This window comes from Panthera leo, chromosome A3 (assembly GCF_018350215.1).
Source record: "Panthera leo isolate Ple1 chromosome A3, P.leo_Ple1_pat1.1, whole genome shotgun sequence".
Taxonomy (NCBI): Eukaryota; Metazoa; Chordata; class Mammalia; order Carnivora; family Felidae; genus Panthera; species Panthera leo.
The window spans coordinates 64,518,144-64,537,136 of record NC_056681.1 but is presented as its reverse complement, the minus strand read 5'-3'; the positions used below and the strand labels follow the sequence as shown (position 1 = coordinate 64,537,136).

General features: G+C 55.3%; 1 protein-coding gene across 1 annotated transcript; it reads right to left on the bottom strand.

Moving 5' to 3' along the window:
• Positions 1 to 15,192: 15,192 nt before the first annotated feature.
• SIX3 (SIX homeobox 3) lies at positions 15,193 to 18,026 on the bottom strand. The gene is made up of 2 exons (XM_042932171.1): positions 17,224 to 18,026; positions 15,193 to 15,385 (listed from the first exon to the last, which is right to left on the bottom strand). The coding sequence occupies exons 1-2, from the start codon at positions 18,024 to 18,026 to the stop codon at positions 15,193 to 15,195; spliced, it is 996 nt and encodes a 331-aa protein (XP_042788105.1).
• Between the last annotated feature and the right edge of the window lie 967 nt (positions 18,027 to 18,993).

Sequence of the window (18,993 nt, the reverse complement as noted above, 5' to 3'; positions counted from 1 at the left end):
GCTCTGGGCACGGCCTGACTCAGGGTTCAGGTTACCACCCCACCCTGTCTCTGAGCTGTTCTCCTGTGACTCAGACGCCCAGATGTTCCAGGAGAGTGCAGTTCCAGACTCCTATCGCCCAAGTTTTAATGTTATAATACCTTAAACAAATATTGCAAACAACACAGCCCAAGTTCTCACAGAGTGCCAGGGCCAAGGGGTGAGTTCTGCCCCAGACAGAGGAACTGAACCACCACAGAAGCGGACGAGCTATGTTAGAGAGGGAGCAGCCTTACCTGGAGGGACAAGGGGGTGTGTCTTCATTCTATTTGTCTCTGATGGAGCCCCTGGGAAAGGAGCGCCACAGGATTATCCTTAAGCCAGGCCTTCAGGGAGCGACCCCCTCCCTGCAGAACTCAGGGCCCCTGGCCACTTCCTCACAATGGATACCACCCCCACCCCCCACCATCAGGCTCTGAAGAAGGTAGAGAGGGGTGTCTGTGATCGAAATCCTCACCCTCTTGCAAGGTGACTTCAGACAATGGAGGAGAGACCGGCAGGCACTCTACAATTCTCCCAGCCCCTCTATGTCCTCAGCTGTGAAATGGGGAAAAAATTGCTGAGGGCCCAGGATGCTGAGAGGCTTAAAAGAAAAGAAAGAACCCAGGGCATGTCCTACTGCCTAGCGAACAGTCAACCCAGGCTCTTTTCTTCCTCCCTTGGCACCGTGTCTCCTGTAAAGGGTTAAAGCTTCAGGCACATGGCTGTGGCCTTATGGTGGAAATGGACTGTGTCCCGGGCCACCCGGGCGTGAGACTAGTGGGCATCTGGCTGTCCCCAACCTGACCTGGAGGGTGGAGTCCAGCATTTCCCTGGGTCTGGGGAAAGAGGGAAGGCTGGCACCAAGGGCAGAGTCCCACTCTTGGTGGGAAATGGCAATTAAAAATGAGAGCTGTGGGGTGCCTGGGTGGCTCAGCTGATTGAGCGTCTAGCTTCAGCTTAGTTACGTAATGATCTCTCGGTTTGTGAGTTCCGTCCCCACATTGGGCTCTCTGCTGTCAGCACAGAGCCTGCTTCAGATCCTCTGTCCCCCTTTCTCTCTCTGCCCCTCCCCTCCTTGCTCGTTCTCTCTCAAAAAATAAATAAAACAATAAAAAATGGATAAAAATAAATTTTTACAAAACGGGAGTTGAAAGTCCTCGTTCCAAGAAAAAAAAATTGTAACTATGCATGGGAACGGATGTTAAGTAGACGCATTGTGGTCATTTCGCAATGTATACAAATATTGAATCATGATGTTGTACTCCTGAAACTAATATAATGTTATTTGTCAGTTACACTTCAGTAAAAAATACTGATGAGAGCTGGCCCCAGCCAAGGGGTCAGTTTTGCAACTGAGTTAGGGATCTCATCTCTGCGGAATTACAGTCATCCTTGAAAAAGACCTTTATTGATTTTTGAAGTTTGGAGCTTCTTGAAGCAAGCCCCTTCTTTCCACTGAAGGCGAAGCTTGCAACTTCCCCTTGGCCACACAGTGAATGCAAGAGGGGGCGGGCACAGGGAGCAGGGGTGCAGAAAGCTGCAGGGAGTGGGGAGGACGTCCACTGCCTGCTCTCATCCCAGGCTGGCCCTCCAGCCTTCCACACCTTCACCAGTACCCTGGCTCCAAGCTCCCTCAGATACCCTGTCTCTTGTCCTAGCACGATTCGGGCCCCATTTCTTCTTTTCATCCAGGATCAAGTTCGAACAGTTCTAAACAAACATATTGGGAAATAATAGGGCCGTGCGGGGTGTGTGTTGGGGAGGAGGACCCTGAAAACGACAACAGCCAAGTATACTCAGCCCAGATGACTTCTCTCTCTAAAGCTAAAATACAAGCCACTGGCAGGCTGGGTGGCCCCATGCATGGGGGTGGGAGGCACTCCGCCTTTACCTGAATCCTCCCTGGGGAAGGCGTTAAGGCCCCCCTTTCATCAACTGATAAATAAACAAAATGTGGTATGTCCACAGACAGGATATTTTTCAGCCATAAAAAAGAATGAAATATGACACATGCTATAAAATGGATGAATGTTGAAAGTTTTGTGCCGAGTGAAAGATGCCACATACAAAAGGCCATGTACAGTGTGATTCCTATTATAGAGAATGTCCAGGATAGACACATCCACAGAGACAGAATGTTCTAGAACTAGGCAGTGGTGATGGCTGCACACTATGAATGTACTAAATGCCAATGAGCTGTACACTTTAAAATGGTTAAAATGGTAAATTTTATGTTATATGTCCTTTGCCACATTTTCTTCAAAAGCAAAACCTTTTGAGTATTTCCTTGAGTATTTCCTCCTCCAGTTTCCATCCTTCTGACACTTCCCCCAACTCAAGGAGAAGAGCCCACTCAAGTGAAAAAGGAAAATTTATATTTCTGTTAGGGTTGGGGGGGGGGTGTCCACTGGCCACAGGATGGCCCCCCAGGGCCTTGACTGAGACTGTGTTACTCTCACACCTACCATCTTGGAAGGATGAGAAGAAAGACCCAGACTCTTGTCCATGCCAGGCCTTCATCCTCACCCACCTCCCGGCCCAGCCTGACGGCTATTTCGCCAGCACTGAGCTTCTCAGGTGGTCCCCAGCCAGGGCACAGAGGAGGCTGACCCACCCTGTCTTAAGTCCATTTTCGTCCCAATATTCTGGTTCCTGTCACAGAAGAGTAGGCAGGAGCCCAGGCTCATGGAATCCCACAACTGTATGGAGGTTCACCTATAAGAACGTGCCACAGGGCTGGTCTGGACATAACCCAGCCCCCTTCATGCCGACAGGTCCTGCTGCTGGAGTTGGTACAGATGACCACAGGAGACCTGGATCTCCTCCCTCCTTGAGGATAACCTGGAACTTCACGAGATACCACACTCAGTTTGTGGTGGACCAAACTTGGTCTGGGAGCCAGCCAGCCCAAACCACCATGACATGTCCAGTAGAAGCCTACACAGTGTGTGGACGTGCCAGGGAGGAGAAATGGTGTTTGGAGACAGGGGCCTAGTCCTGGGCCTGGGCAGTCCTCCAGCTGGATGGCAGGAAAACTTCTAGAAAGATAAATTTTCCCAGGAGGCTCTGTGGCTCCTCTCGCCCCAAGATTTATCTGCCTTCTCCAGCTTGTGTAGCAATCAAGACGCTAGCCCCTGAGGCTGTCCAGGATGCCACCAGCTTTGCCGGGCTGGCCCTGTGACTCTGTTCACCTTTCGTGGTTTACCCACTTCCGTGATTCACATTCCAACTCTTCCAACTTCCTCTCCTACCATGAACTTCTTTATCCTTAGAATATACACGCTCGGGGCGCCTGGGTGGCTCAGTCGGTTAAGCGTCTGACTTGGGCCAGGTCACGATTTCACAGTTTGTGAGTTTGAGCCCCGCTCAGAGCCTGGAGCCCGCTTCCAATTCCGTGTCTCCCTCTCTCTCTGCCCCTCTCCCACTCATGCTCTGTCTCTCTCTGTCTCAGAAATAAAAACATTCTTAAAAAAGGAATATACATGCTCAACCCAGTGAACCACATTCCCTTTCCCAAAACCTTTGGGGGTAAGATATGTTTGGGAATTCAGGATTTTGGAGGTTTCAGGAAGGTATATTCAAATGGTGCACGTATCGTATGTTACAACATACCAACCTCGGGGGTACAAAGCAGTACCTGTAATCAAGCACATTAATATTTCCACAGTGAAACATCTGATATCTGGGCCAAGTGGGATAAATGAGGGCTATAAATAGCCTCACATCAGTTTAGCTCAGGTTTCGCTGCCAAATAGTTTTGGCAGGAAATATAACAAACAAACAAGCCTAAACAAAGCTTTCAGAATTCTGGATTTGTAGAGAAGAGACTGAGGATCGGTATTTACGCTGCATAAGAGAGAACAAGGCAAGCAAACCAGCCCTAAGAAAATAAAAGCAAGAGGCTCCTCCTGTCCACTCCCTACCACCAACCTCCCCTCTGAGATCGCCTGGCATTGGAGCCTCCTGTAAGCAGTGTTTGGGACTCTGTAGAGTTATGGGCCACTTAACTAGCTGTGTGCTTAAGGCCAGAGACTAAGCCACCCTAAAAGTCTTAGTTTCCTGATCTCTTTAAGTGGGAAAGAGATTCCAAAGGCTCCTTTTACCTCTGACATTTTACCATTCAACTCAATATGTTAGCCAAAGCTGGTCATACTGTTCAGAGAGAGACAGTGTGTTCACCACCCAGAGCATCATAAGGACCACCCTCCAAAAAACAGCTCAGCACCCAGCGCCTCTCCCCCATGAGTAGAGGGGGGAGGTGGGTGCTAGGTAGGGATGGCGTCCTGCCAGGCAGACTGTCATCGTAGAAGCAGAGCCCCACACTTCACCTGTAAGAGACCCGGAAGCATGTGCAGGAGAAAGCAAGCCCTAGCAGCAGACGCATATTGCAAGTTCAGGTGGACAGCTCCAGGATCAAATCGTTAAGCAAAAGACAGGAGCTAGAAAGGTTAACCCAAATCGCACAGGTCAAGGTGGAGACTCCTTACAGACGCAACACTGTGGATTTTGGTATAAAACAGGGCTTGATTCATCGCAGACCCCTTTAAAAGTAGCAAACGGCTACCCTGGGGTAAGAGGTGCTGGGAAAAAACAAGCAGCGCGAAGCCCTGAAGCCCTCACGCATGCGGCCTGCCCAGGCAGAGCCCGCGGCTGGCGCAGAGGACTAGGCGGCTGCGCGCCGCCGCCGCAAGGTGGCAGCAAAAACCCGCCAATGGCTCGCGGCGCGCTGCCTCCCGCCTCGGACCTGGTTTTACTTTTTGCCTGGGTTTGCACCGCTGGAGCAGAAGGGGTAACCCTTCAGATGGGGTGGAGGGCTGAGCGCCCCGGCCAGGCTCTCCCGGAGTTTTCTTTGGGTGTCATAAAGGCTCCTAACGTGGTGTCTGGAAACGTCTTGAGAGACTGGTGGAACGCAGACGCCCTGACCCACTCCCCCCTGCCTTACCGCCCTGGGCGTGGCGGGGGCCGGGGAGGAGGGGGGGAGGTTGGATCCAGTTGTCCCTCCCCCATCCTTGCTCTCTCTGCAGACAGGGTCAAGTCCAGGAATAGAGCTTTCCCACTCACAGCTCAGGCGGGAACGTGAGAGCGAGTCTGGAAGCTGAGGCTTCCGAGTCTCGCTCCCTGACACCTGTCACGCCCAGCCACCCACCCTCAGCAGACACGTGCGGGCGCCGACACCCACTCGCACAGACTCGCCCTGGTCACGAGGAGCAGACTGAGAGGCCGCAAGGTGCCACGGAAGAATAGAAGGACTTGGCGCGGAGAAACCGGAGTTGGACTCTGACTCATTCCATTTTTCTGGGGCTCTAAACCCGGGTTGGCGTCCAGTAACGGGACGCTAAGCTGCTTGGAAGCACCTCCTCCGCGTCGAAGCGCCGCGGCAGCCTGGAAAGCCTTCCTTGACGTTCCGGTGGCTCAAACGGAAGACCCCGGCGCCGGGCTGAGCGCCTCCCCGGAGCCCGCAAGGAGGACCACGCGCGGAAACGGGGCGCAGGACGGTGCGCGCGTGGAAGTTGCGCGGGACCCGTGGCGCTAAGACGAAGACTCTTCGGGCACGGAGAGGCGCGAGTCCTGGGTGTCCTGCTTCATCTCCAACCCTCGGGGACCCCTCGCGCAGGTCCCACTCCCACGCACCTAGGGTGCTGGTCTCCTCTGGTCACTCCAACTACTCCTCGAGGACCCTTCAGGTGTGGGGCTTGCGACTCAAGCTTTCCCCCTTCCTCCTGTTCCCTAGCGCCCACTCGGAGAGGGTGTTACTGCGCAGCGGAACTAAAGCAGAAAGTGGTGGGCATGGGAGGAGACCCGGCCATACTGGGTGGGCGGTGGGTTTCTCAACAAGGTGCCCCACACTAATTGGCCCTTGGCATCCACCGACAGACCCTTCTAAGGAACATTGTGAACCATATGCGAGGCCAAAGGGCATGATGCTTCTGGAGAAATTGGGGGTCAGAGGATGAGATCTAGGATCAAGTCATAGACCCATAAAAAAAAGGGCAAGCACTGAAGTCATGTCATCAGGGAGCCCATAGGTCTCCAACTGATCAAATCCTCCCCCATTTCTCCTTTTGAATGTCTTTAACTGGTTCTGCAGCTCAAGCCCCTTCACTTCTTGCCTGCTCATCAGAAATAGCCTCCTAATCCGCCTTCCAGTCACAGCCTCACTCCCTCCAGCCAAATTTCTGAAGCAGAGCTCTGGGTGGGACCACTTTAGCTCTCTACAAAGCTGCCTTTGGCTCCCCAGTGCCCATGGGATCAAGGCCACACAACTTGTGTGACCTTGTAGCTGACCCCCACTCACCCTTCTCTCAGATTTGATTACAAGTCTACTTATGCACCCAGGCACCAGCCACATCACCCTGCTCTAGAACCCGAACCTTCTCATTGCTTTGGCCCCCTCTGTTCCAGCCTGGCCTTCCCTCCAAGCTATCCAATCCATCTTTCTGGTCACAGCCACCTCGTTGAGGAGCCCATCCTGTTTCTATCCCCAAAGTTGTGATTAATCCTGAAGCCTCCACTCTCCAGGGCACTATATGCAACTACACTGGGTTTGTTTGTTTTTCAGTGATGACTTTAACCATCCACTGGACTGTGAGTAACTTGAAAGCCAAGCTCCACTGTGCTTGCCCCTGCATCCCTGGGTCTTATTTTTGGACGAAGTTGGATGTATTCACACCCACAAGCGCACGTCTGTCTGGACACTGTCCCCTCCCCCTCAGGCATATCTGCAGGTAGATGTGTCCAGAGGTCAGGAAATAAACATTTCTCTTCCATCTCATGGGAATCTGCACAGCAGTCTCACCGAACACTCAACAAAGTTCACACATACACACACTTCAGACTCAAATACACACCACGGACTCCCATGTACTGTGAAGCGTTGGTGGTTCAAAGTGGAGCTCAGTCCCATCTGGGAGAGGAGCCCGCTGAAATCTCTGCTCATCCTCTGGGCTTCAGAGGCCAGTCCCTGTAGGAGGTGCGTTTTGGTTGGGGCTACATCCCTGCAAAGTCCAAGGGCAGGGGCGAGTGGGGGAGTGCGCCCAGACAGGCAGAGCCTGAGGTGGCCGCGCCCCTTCCCATTGACTTTGCCTCATCTTGCGCTCTCAAAAAAGGATCTTAAGAAAGTATTTCCTCTCCTACCGGCAGCCCACGGGCCAAAAAGATTGATTGGAAGGGGACACCGGACGCACAGGTATGGCGGAGCATATGAAGGTAGGGGCTGGCTGTGTGACAGCGGCCAAGTCATGGCCCTCTCTGAGCTTCACTTCTCGTGTAATCAGAGCCGCCAACAACAGCTCAGAGACGTCAGTGCTGGCCGTGGTCTGGATTCCATACGCCCACCTGTGTACTCGTGTCTGTCGGTCCGTCCTTCCTCCCAGCCCGGCCTGGCCAGGCGGAGCCAGCGCGTCCTGGACGAGGTGGGGACGGACAGGAGGCAGAGGCCCGGTCAGGCTGCAGAGCCAGAGGCGCGCGCGCCCGTAATTAGCGGAGCGTTCAGTCATTAAGAGGCCCTGCTAAGAATTTCTGTTTAATAATGGTCGCAAATTAGTTATAATGGTAAATAGTCATCTCAAAATCCAGCAAACTAAAGCCAGTGCCGTCCTGGAAGGGCTCCAGGCCGCCCCCAGGCGCGGGCCCGGCTATCGCCCGGGTCGGCCCAGCACCACGGGGATCCCGGTGCGGAAAGGCGGTGCGGCCTGAGGAGCGGGGAGTCGGGCCGGGGGAGGGGGGTTTCGGCCGCAGCGCCTCCCAGCGGCCCGAAAGAAGAAAGACGGAGTCCGAGCCTGCGACGCGGGGACAAAGGCCCGGCGCGAGAGCGCCGTGGAGGCCGGGGGGCGGAGCGGGGAGTCGGGGAGCGCACACCCGCAGAGCGGAGTCGGCCTCCTCCCAGACCCCCGCCCCAGGGGCCTGCCTCCCACACACACAGCCCGGCTCTCGCTCACCTCTGGGCCTCGCCACTGCCCCTCAAACACGTTTATTAGGTTCTGGACCGCACGCACTCTCCTGCCTTCACCTCCAGGGGTCCAAGAACCCATCCCTGGTCCCGAGCCTCACCTCTTCCAAGGGGAGAAGAGCAGCCGGTGTTTCCTGATCTGCAGCGACCCCAGCCCCACGGCCACATCCATCCTCCCGCAGAGAGGCTCTCCGCCCTGGGCGGGGCAAGCCCAGCCTGAGGAGATACCAGCAGAGGTGGATTTCCCTGTGCTTTTCTTTCTTGCCAGCACCTTTCTGTAAAGTCCTCAGTGTCTGAAGGGTTACACTCCTGCGGGCTAAGGCCCTTTCCTTTCCCAAAAAAGAGTGTGGGCAGATCGGTGAGAGTCATGAGCTTATTTGTAGAAAGTGGAGAGAGCTGGCTTGGGCGCGCAGACGCGGCCCTGTTCTGTGCAGGGGGAGGTGGAACCAGTGTCTACTCTGGGAGGCAGTTTGTGCGGGGGGGGGGGGGGGGGGGCGCTGTGTGTGTCATGTGAGTGCAGTCGCCTGTGGGGGTCTCCGAGAGTGCAGTGGGAGGGGGGAGGCTGCTGCTGAATGCAGAGAGGGCACCTTAAGGGCTAGCCTCTTCTGGGCAGAGGAAGCTGCCTGTACCCCCCAGCCCCCAGCCCACCAGGGGAAGGGGTATGTGCCCCCCACCTCATAACACTCGCAGCGCTCAGCTCACTTCCCAGGTCCCACCTGCGCTGAGTCCTCGTGCTCCCGGGGCACTTGGTGGAGACTGAATTGTTCCTGTGCTCACAGCCACACCCTCTCCCCAAACACGCCTGGTCTTCCCCCTGCTTGAACCCAGGAAGTAGTTGCTCCCCAGTTTCCCTCTCCCTTCCTGTTCCTGACTTCCCCACTTTTGCTCTCAACCTTGCTCTCGTTTCTCTCTCTTTCTTCTCCTTTTTCTCCCTTCTCTACAATTTCTCTCCCTCTTCAATAGTCTCCTTTCCCTTCTTGCTGGGTAAAACAAATGCCCCTGAGCATTTGGTGGGGGGTTATAAAACGAAGCCCCCCTTTTCCTGGCCGTTCCCAAGATCAGCCAGGTTTCTCTGACAGTGTTTATCGAGTTCTCTGCCTATCTTTGGGGCTCCAGCCTCCTGGTGTGTGTGTGTGTGTGTGTGTGTGTGTGTGTGTGTGTTGGGAGTGGGCGAGGTTGGGCAAATGGGAAGCCTCTCAGTGTCTAGAGTCAGGCAATGTGGTTTGGGGGTTGAAGTGCCTCTGGGAGGCATTTCTTTTATGTCTTTGGGTTGGCTCATGCATGTTGTGTGTCTGAAGGCTTCCTCTTACCTATCCTCTGTGTGTTTGTTTTGGTGGATGGGGAGAGGCTGTGTTCTCCGACTGTGTTTATTGCTCATCTGCCCCCTTTCTTATACGGGAACTTTTGGCCCCAGCCATTATATATAGCAGGCGGCACACCAAATGTGTAGTGGTGCTAATGCCGTTTTATGCAGACATGTTTCTTTTGTGGTGTGGATAGCTCTGCAGAGGGTGCGGTTGTGAGACGGGGCATGTTTGTGTGTGCATCTGTGCAATTTGGAGCGCGTGTGCCCTAGAGAGCGTGCCTGCAGGAGAGAGGGAGGATGGTGAGTTCTTGTGTTTGTGTGTGAGGACCGATGTAGAATCTGTAAAGAGGACATCAGAAAGGCAGCCCTGTGTTGTGTAGGGAAGGAGGTCTATGGGGGCTGCAAAGGTTGTTCTGGGGGCAGGTGGGTGTACAAGGAAAGGACTATAGTGGGTTTGTGATGAAATGGCTTGGGGCTGAGGTGTGTGCATAACACGTGAGTTGAGGGGTATATTTGTGTCGATAATTGAGTATGTGTGTGCCTGTGTGGTGTAGCCCCGTCCGCCTGGCTGTGCCAGCTTGCTCCTGTGGAGCCCCGCCCGACACTGCAGAGCTCAATCAGCCGCTGCATGAATACACTCGAATGGAAAGTTGTGCTCAGCTGACCAGAGAAATCGGAGCCGGCTAGCACTGCTCCCCTCCTCCCTGGCTCCCTCCTGTCCTTCCTTGGGCTAGGCCTACGCACCAGGGCAGAGGAGGCTAACTCAGCTGTGACTGAAAGGGGCCAAGGTGGTGGGTAGCTGGGCGGACCTGAGCTCAGGGAGCTGGGGGCACGGCACGCACCCCAGAGGGCTGGGCATCTCATCCTCGGTGCTTGGGCACGCAGGGGATAGGTGAGGGCCAGGGAAAGCCTCTGAGGCAGCAGCGGATGCTCCAGGTGACAGCCACACAAAGACCTAGACGGGGACCTAGGTGGCCACGGAGGCGCAGAAAGACAGGGAGAGGGACAAGAGACTGAGTCATCCCCACTGAGGGAGGCCAAGTGCATCCAGTGTGCCACAGGTCTGAGCTCCAGCAACTCTAGTGATGGACTAGGTCCTGAGTGTGCCAGGCTGGTCACTCCTCTTTTCAAAAGAAGCTGAGAGAGCTACTCTGTTGCCACAGCCCACGGTAAGGTGCATGTTCCACCCCAGTTTGGCCCATCTAGGCTTGGGCCTGGCCCTCTCATCGCATCACTGGAGCCCTCCCTACATCCAAAGTCCAGCCAGCCCTGGCTGGTCCCACCACCTCCAACCTGAGGCCCAGCCTGAACCAGCCAGGCTCCTATGCCTCCAATTCCACTATCGATCAGCATCCCCACCCCACGCCGTGGCAGCTTCCAGGTCATTTCATTTTAATCAGCTGTACGTCTCACTTGGGATGATCAGCTGTGTTGGCGCTGGGCAGTCAATTCTGCAGGATTGGAGGAAGGCAAGGAGAGGGGCGGGGTGGGGTCTCAGGACCAGGTCCCGGGGAGGGGGGCAAAGAGGAAGCGGTGAGCAGGCTGGAAGAGGTAGACTGGCCTCTCTAACCTCAGGCAGGCAGCTTTTAGAGGCCAGGGACTGGTACAGATTTTTTCCAGTTTTGCTTCCCATTCTGCAGCTGGATTGCCATTGTTTTTCTTTGAGGGAGGCAGGAATGAAGAGAATAGCCCCAGGTTGGCGGTTATTCTTCAAGCCCCTTATCCTTAGGGTAGGCAGCCCAAGTACACAGAGGCCAACGCGCACAGGGAAGACTCAAGTGCTCTGGCTGGGGCACCAGGCAGAAGTGTGCTGTGCACAGAGCAGGGTGCATACAGGGTGTGTATGCCCATGCTCAAGCCCACCCATGGGCTGTCCTGGGGCCAGACAGACAGGAGGGATGGTTAATGTTGAGGCCTGCCTTCCCAGGCTGACAAGGCTCATGGGAGTGCACACAGCGGCACATACACTGTCCCCAAGGCACAGTCCACAGGGTTCCCAGGCCGTGGGGGGCTGTGCACAGTGGCTGAGCTGGCTTTTCCACCAGCAGGGCTTCAGTCGGGCCCCACCCTCGAGCTCTGCCCTGGCTGCCCCTGGGATGTTGACCGCCTTGGCCATGGCTTTGAGGGACCCTGAAAGAGAATGGGCAGGCAGCCCATAAAAGGAGAGATCTGGCTGGAAATGGGGCCTCTTTTCTCTCACTCTCACATTTAAAGGGGCAGGGGCCAAATCCAATGTAACGTCGGTAGTGATCAGGGTAAAAGGGCAGACTGGGGAAGCCAAAGAGCCCAACTCCCCCTCTGCCCTCTGGTCAGAGTATGCCAGTTATGACCCCTGCCCCATTCCTTAAACGCAGAGGAAGGTCAGCTAGGGGTGGGTAGCCTGGGAGTCATATCCGTGGGTTGACTAGAACAAGGGAATCCACCAGAATGGAGACCCACGAGACACGAGTCCACTGCACCGAAAGGCTCTGCATACACAGCATCCTGTAGTTGTACCCGAGAGCCACTTCTTGCAGAACTAGGTAAACAGAAACTGCCCAAGCTATACACAAATATCTACAATACAGGCGACATAAAAGAAAACACATACTGGACACATTGATGCACTATGATGCACTGTGATATACACACATGTATATCAAACACGCATGCGTGCACACACACACACACACACCCCTTTATATGCAGACCTTGATTGCACGGTGGAAGGCCAGGCTTCCGCATTGCATACATCTTCAGTACTCACAACAAGCACTCATACCTCTCCTGCAGAGAATCTGTAGGTAAGGTCAGAAAGTGCACAGTAGAGTATTGGTGTTTGTATAGATCTGAGTAGAAACACAGGATATGAGAGAGAGTGATGGATGCTAGATAGGAAGACAGACAGGTAGCAGGTGACACCCAACAGAGCCTAGGTCTCCAAAGCTGAAGGTTGCTATGGAGTCTGATCACCTGTTTTCTGCAGTAGAGAGAGAGAAATGGGTACTGGACACTCCAAACTCGCTTTCTTTCTCTGATATGTTGAGACAAGGAGGCATTTTAACTCCACGAGTTTGTCCTCTGTCCCCAGACAAAAAGGAGTCCGCTCCCTGGTTCACCAATCAAAGCCCCTCCAGAAGTCACTCTCCATCAGTCTCCATCAGCCACCCTCTCCTTCCACCCATCAGTTCTGGTTAGTTAGTCCGTCAGGTAGGGTCCATCCACAACCTCTATACTGTCTGAGGCAGCCCCTTCTCTGGATTTCAGGTCCAAGTTCTGGGTCAAGTATGTGCCAGTACATTTTAAAATGCAGGTCTGGGATAGGGCCAGTTATCTCAGGCATTGTGCTGTGTACCAGAACAGAGTCTCAAGCTGGGTAGAATGCAGCAGCTCTTCCCCAAAGTCCTGCCACCTAGGTCAATAGTGCCTGAAGTGTGGCATCATGAGGAATGTTTCCCAGAGCAGTGAATGCATGCAGAGATTCTGACACTGCGTGCCAGACCTCAGAACTTGGAAGCTCTCGAGGTCATCCGGATGCCCTGGATCTAAGGACACACACAGAAACCTTCCCCTGCAGGCAAGCTTGCCCTGGGTGCACAAGGCCCCCCTTACGCGCACAGGGCACCTCTGGGCCTGGCGGCCTTTCTGTCCAGCCAGGCCCTGTGTAAACCCCACGGCGAGACTGGGGATGGGGACAAAAGGAAATCGGAAGTCAAAATTAGTTTGGAACCGGGCGCGAAATTCCAGGCACGTTTCTCCCTAATCCTCCTCGCTTTGGAAATTAGATTTTCAAGTGAAGGCAAGTTTTCTGAAATTACCTCTTTGGCTCCTCGGGTGCAGGCTGGCCTGGCCCAGAGCGGCAGAGGCTCAGTGAGCCACCCCATCATAGGGAACTGTGGGGCCGGCGCAGGGTGAGGAGGCCTGGGGCAGGCGGGAACCTGGTTAGCAAAAGGCAGTGAGTTTTTTGGTTTTTCTTTTAAAGTGTAAACCAACTGAAGTGTCTTAGGGGCTGGAGAGAGATTCCACTTGATCCCAAAAGACGGGAAGGAATTTCAAGGAGACAGATGGAGATCCGTAAGGCAAGTCAATACAGTCACACGAGTGGCGAGGAAAAGGTCGGTCCCTAAACTCCTCACACTACCTTCTCCTCTGCTCTCTCTACCCTCTGCACCCTGGCTACTGCTGCCCCTCACTCCACCCCACAAAAAGAAGATAAAACCTGTCAGCTCTGCTCTGGATGGGTGAATGGTTGGTTTGGTGACCTTGTGTGTTTACCCTTAAATAACAACAACAACAACAACCACAACAACAACCACAACCACAAGATGCCAAATACACCCCCAAAGACCCACAAGGGCTGCAGGAGGCTATAATTCCTGCGGACCACGGCCTGGCATCTTTGCTGAAGAAACCTGCCTGAGCCCCCCACCCCCTGCGCCCTCTGAGCCTTTCCTTCAGGATTTGGCTTTGGTTCTTTTCCGAAAGGCCTGCCCCCATCTTCCCCCCAACCCCCACCCCCACCTCCAAGAAAAAGCTCACCCCCAGCCTTAAAATTCTGCCCCAGTTCTAGTATCGTAGTTGGAGCGGAAGTGAAGGCCGGGCGCTGCACCCCCCCCCCAGGCTGCGCACAGGGGCGGACAAAAACACCAGTCTCCGAGAGTGATAAGAAAATGGAGAATACTGTATTTGCTTTAGAAAGTTTTTACATATAGATAAACACGCAGTTAAGATAACAGTAAAAGCGCCCTACGGGGAGTGAGAGATATCTCCAAAGCAGCTAAGAAATACTTGGAATAGCTTTTGCATAAGAATACTACGGTCTCACTCTCCGCTTCTGCTAGCGACGGGGTCCCTCTGCCTAACCCAGACCGCCATGCCACGCCTTGACTGCCAAGTCGACGCCAGGAACACCGAGTGGGAGGGGAACCCCAAAAAGGAAAGAGACAGGTGAGCGGGGAGGGCAGAGGAAGGGGGGGGGGAGAGAGAATGAAAAGGGAAGAGGAGAAAAAGCAATATCATATACAGGCAATTTCTACACATATATTACAAACTGGGAAAATGACCGATCATTAAGATATACATAATTCATATAAAATTTTGAAATAAAAATAAAAATCTGTTACAGTCATAACTATTCTTTTTCCACATTTATAACCAGTACCCACACAGGCAGTGACAGAGTAGAGAGAAAAAGGTGCTTACGAAGAAAATGATTGTCTGCTGAACAAAAAACAGAAGATTGCATCTTGTTTGACCAATACTTGGACTTAAAAACAGAGAAAGAAAGAGAGCGAGAGAGGAAAGAAGAGAGAGCGAGCAACAAAAGGCGAGAAACATTTGCTATTTCCCTCTCGAGGAGTTCTTTTTTTTTTTTAAACAAATTCCGAACAGAGATGGCGGTTTTATTTTTTTTTCTCTTTTTGTCTGTTTTGCTTTTGTCGTCTTGTAGTCGTGGTGGTGGTCGGTTTTTGTATAGTCGACTCTTTTTAAATCGTTTTAAACTAGAGAGAATATTTTCCCAGATACAAATAAATCGTCATGCAGGTGGGGTGCCGGGTCCGTGGGAACCGAAAGGAGAAGCCGTGCTTGTCCTAGAAAGTATACAATTGTCACCTCTTTTATGTTTTCTGCCCGCAACATCAGCGTTTGTGACTGTCTGTCGGCGTCGCGGTCCTTTGGGGTGGCCGTGGCGGTAGATGGTGGTCGGGGTTGTTGATAGTTTGCGTTTCGTTTGTTATTTTTCTTGGTTTTTATATATTTTTGGCTGGGGTAGAAGTGTGTGTGTACGTGTGTGTGCGTGTGTGTGTGTGTGTGTGTATGATTGTGTATCCTGATTTCGGTTGGTTCTGGGGCTGGAGGAGGAAGAAGAGGAAGAGGAGGAGGGCGAGAAGGAGGAGGAGGGGAAGGAGGGGGAGGGGGAGGAGGGCGGCCTTGGCTATCATACATCACATTCCGAGTCGCTGGAGGTTACCGAGAGGATGGAGGTGCCGGTGTCCGCGCGCTCCGTCAGGCTGGACACGCTGGTGGTGGGGCTGGCCGCCGTAGACGGCGACTCTGCCGAGCCGTGCGTGGGGCAGCCGGGCTCGGCCAGCGAACGCATGCCGCTCGGTCCGATGGCCTGGTGTTGGAGCCTGCGGGAGACAGAGAGCGGCACCAGCCCTTGAGACAGCGGCCCCGCCACAGAGCTCCGTCAAGCAGCCTCCCCGCGCCGGCGGCCGCCGGTGCTCCCCAATCTCCCCAACCCCGCGCCCCCCGCCACCACCCCTGACTCTGCTCTCTGCGCTCATTACTTCTCGCTACCACCCCCCACCCCCACCCCCGCCTCCAAGCACCCGGCTGCAGAGCCCCCCAGCGCCGGTCTCGGCTCTCTTCTCTCCTTCCCGAGGCTCGCTGGAGCTTCCCAAAGCTTCCCAGTTCGCAGCCGGCCTCAGAGGAGAGGTAGAACCCGAGGCCGGACGCCTGGGGAGGCCTCCGGATGCAGCGTCCCGAAGGAGCAAAAGTCTGAGAGGGACAGGGTGCTTCTTCCTCCCCAGCCCCTGGGACTCTTCAGACTGAGCCGGCTGCCGGGAGCGGTCGGTCCCCGCAGCGCCTCCTGTCCCAGCTCCCCCAAACACACCCAGAGCTGCGGGTGATCGTCCGCAGCCTCTCCCGGGCAGGACACGCTGGCTTTGCTCTCTGAATCCCTGCGCTGAGCGCAGGAGCAGGGGAAGAGAGAACCGAGGAGCCGGAAGCGGAAAAAGTGGGGAAGAGGAGCAAGAGAGAAAGCAGAGAAGAAGGCAGGAGCGGGTGCAGAGCAGTCTCCGTCTGTCCCTTTCGCACCAGGCAGCCGCTGCCCGAGCCTAGAGTCTCTGAGTTCCTACGGAGGAGGCCTTCCCCTGGTCCCCGGGGAACTCCCCCTCTCAGGCGAAAACCTGGCTCTACAGGCAAGGGTGAGAGGGCGCGGGGCTCAGGCCTGGGCCACGTAAACACAAACACACTCGCTCACTCCGGGAACTCACACCGGGCCTCAAGCCCCCGGCAACTGTCAGCAACTGGGGCTCCGCTCCCTGCGGTACATCAGGCCCAGAGCCTTTGCAGGCTAGGTAGGGACACAGGCTCCTTACCAGGGCTTTTACCCAACTTCCTCCCATCCCCCTTCCCTCCCATTCCGTGCCCTTTCCTCCTCCTCTTTCTTCTAGTTCTTTTTCTCCCGACTTCCCCCAGGCCCAAGTCTGCTGACTGGCCAAGCCCAGTCAACTTTGTGACTTTGTGGCCAACTTGCTGGTAGTGGGGTTGCTCCTATTCCTGGTGGCTTCCCAAGTTAATGTACCAAGGGGATGCTCCTTGACTGAGGCTTGGGGGCTAGCACCTGCATGCATGTACACACACACACACACACACACACACACACACACACACACGGCCTTTCTACTCCCAGCCTGATTTTCTTGCTTCCCCGTCAGGCAATTTGCAATGAAGGCCTGCTCAAAGGTGGCCACCGACCTTTTTCATTTTGTGGCAGAGACCCAGGTTCAGTTTCCTTTCCATGACATTGTGGATTCCTCCTGGGTTTTTGCAATGCATGGAAATAAGAACCAGATGGCAAGGACTGCTTTCCTTCCTTCCCTGTCTGTAGGCTCCAGAGGAGTGCCGAGCTGTGGAAGGGCTGAGCAGGTAGCAGGGTGCAGCAGGGCTAAGGTGCCCAGGGCTGGGACCAGGGGCCGTGGGGACTCAGGATCTCTCCCTCTCTCTCTCCCTCTCTCTCTCCACCCTGCCGAAAGCCCCTCTCCGACAAAGCAGCCAATAATCCCGCTGACCGTCCCTCTTCTGTGCGTCTGGGCAAGCAGAAACTTTTCTCCAACTGGCCAGGGGTCGCGGCTTCTCGAGTGCCCGGCAGCCATTGGCACCCTGCCCCATCCGCCCCCATTTCAACCCCTCTCTCCCTCCCCAGCCCGGGAGACGGTAGCCAGGCCGCGGGCCCGCCACTGACCTGTTCTTGGCCGCCGCGGCGCGGTCGCGCTGCCTCCGGTTCTTAAACCAGTTGCCTACTTGTGTGGGAGTGAGGCCGGTGGCCTGCGCCAGTTCGCGTTTCTTGCTGGGGTTGGGGTAGGGGTCCTGCAGGTACCACTCCCTCAGCAGGCTCCGAGTCCGCTCCTTGAAGCAATGCGTCTTCTGCTCGCCGTCCCAGATGGTGCGCGGCAGCGGGAACTTCTTGCGCACGCGGTACTTGTCCACCGGGCCGAGCGGGCGGCCGCGCAGCTTCTCGGCCTCCTGGTAGTGCGCCTCGAGCCACATGGCCTGCAGCTTGCCGTGAGACTCCTTGGTGAACTTGTGGTTCTCCAGGATGTGGTAGAGGTCGCGGAAGTTGCCCGTGTGGAAGGCGACCACGGCGCGCGCGCGCAGGATCGACTCGTGCTTGTTGATGGCCTCGCACGCCCCGGGGGCCACGGGCAGCGACCAGAGGAAGCGGCCCAGCCGCTCGATGTCGCCCGTCTCCTCCAGCGTCTCGCAGACGCTGGCCACCTGCTCCGGCGAGAAGTTGAGGGTGGGCAGCTGGAACATGGACAACTCTTCCGGGGGGGCCCTGGAGCCGCCGCCGCTGCCGCCGCCGCCTGCTCCGCCAGCACCGCCGCCTCCCGCACAGTTCCCGCCGCCGCCCGCGCCGCCGCCGCCGCCGCCCGCACCGTTCCCGCCGCCGCTACTCGCCAGAAGTAGGGAGCGGTGATGAGGATCGGCGAAGTTTGGCAACAAGAAGTGGGAGGAATAGAGGTCTAGGGGGGAGCGGAATACCATGGACTGACCTGAGAGGAGAGGAGAAAATTCAGGGAGAGGAAGAGAGAGGGGAGGAAGAGGAGGAGAGGGGCGATGAGGACCAGGAGGAGGGAGAGGAGAGGGGGGAGGAGAAGGAAAGGAGGGGGAAGCAGGAGGAGGAGGAGGGGGAGGAGGAAGGGCGTAAGGGACACCCACACCCCACACACATCCACACACACACACACCCGCGCAGCCACATAGAGAGGGAGGAAGGAGAGCGGCCCGGTGCGCGCGCGCAGAGAACCCGAGACAGAGAGGGAGAGGAGAGGGAGAGGGAGAGGGAGAGAGAGAGAGAGAGAGAGAGAGCGAGAGAGAGAGAGAGAGAGAGAGAGAGAGAGAGAGAGCCAACCACCGCCGAGTCAAGATTCAGCGATTCCACAGCAATCGCCCTAATGACAACAGCCTCATAATATCTCCCCTAAATCCACAGTGAGTGCAGCATTGAAACATTTTGTTTCGCTTTTCTATTGGTCTGCGGCGTGTCGTTGTGGCGTTGCCACGGCAACCGCTGCCAATCACTGTCAGCCCTGCCAATCAATACCGAGAACGTAAGGACGGTTTTACCACTTAGCCAGAGTTGGGGGGGGGGGGAGGGGGAGAGGAGGGAAAGAGGGAGAAGGGGGAGAAAGAGATTTTTTTTTTAATCTTTGCAACTCTTAATCTCGCCACTTCTCTCCCTCTCTCTCTCTCTCTCTCTCTCTCTCTCTCTCTCTGTCTCTCTCAGCTCCCTTCTTCCCTCTTCCCCAAAGAAGTTGATCCAGAAATTCAAAATGCCGTGGGCATAGAGTTGTTGAATGGGATGAGCAATTAAAGGGATTTTTGTCGGGAAGTGAGAGGCTCCCCATGCCGCCTGAAGGCCAAAGGCCAGCCCTCAAGTAGAGCCCGAGGGCCGGCCGAGCAGGCATGGTTTGCACACGGTGTGCACGTCGGGCTGTCTCTTTCTGCCTAT

Coding starts and splice junctions, on each gene's coding strand:
- SIX3 (XM_042932171.1), bottom strand. CDS start 18,026: ATGGTATTCCGCTCCCCCCTAGACCTCTATTCCTCCCACTTCTTGTTG. Junction 15,386..17,223: donor GCCGCGGCGGCCAAGAACAG/GTCAGTGGCGGG, acceptor TGTCTCCCGCAG/GCTCCAACACCAGGCCATCG.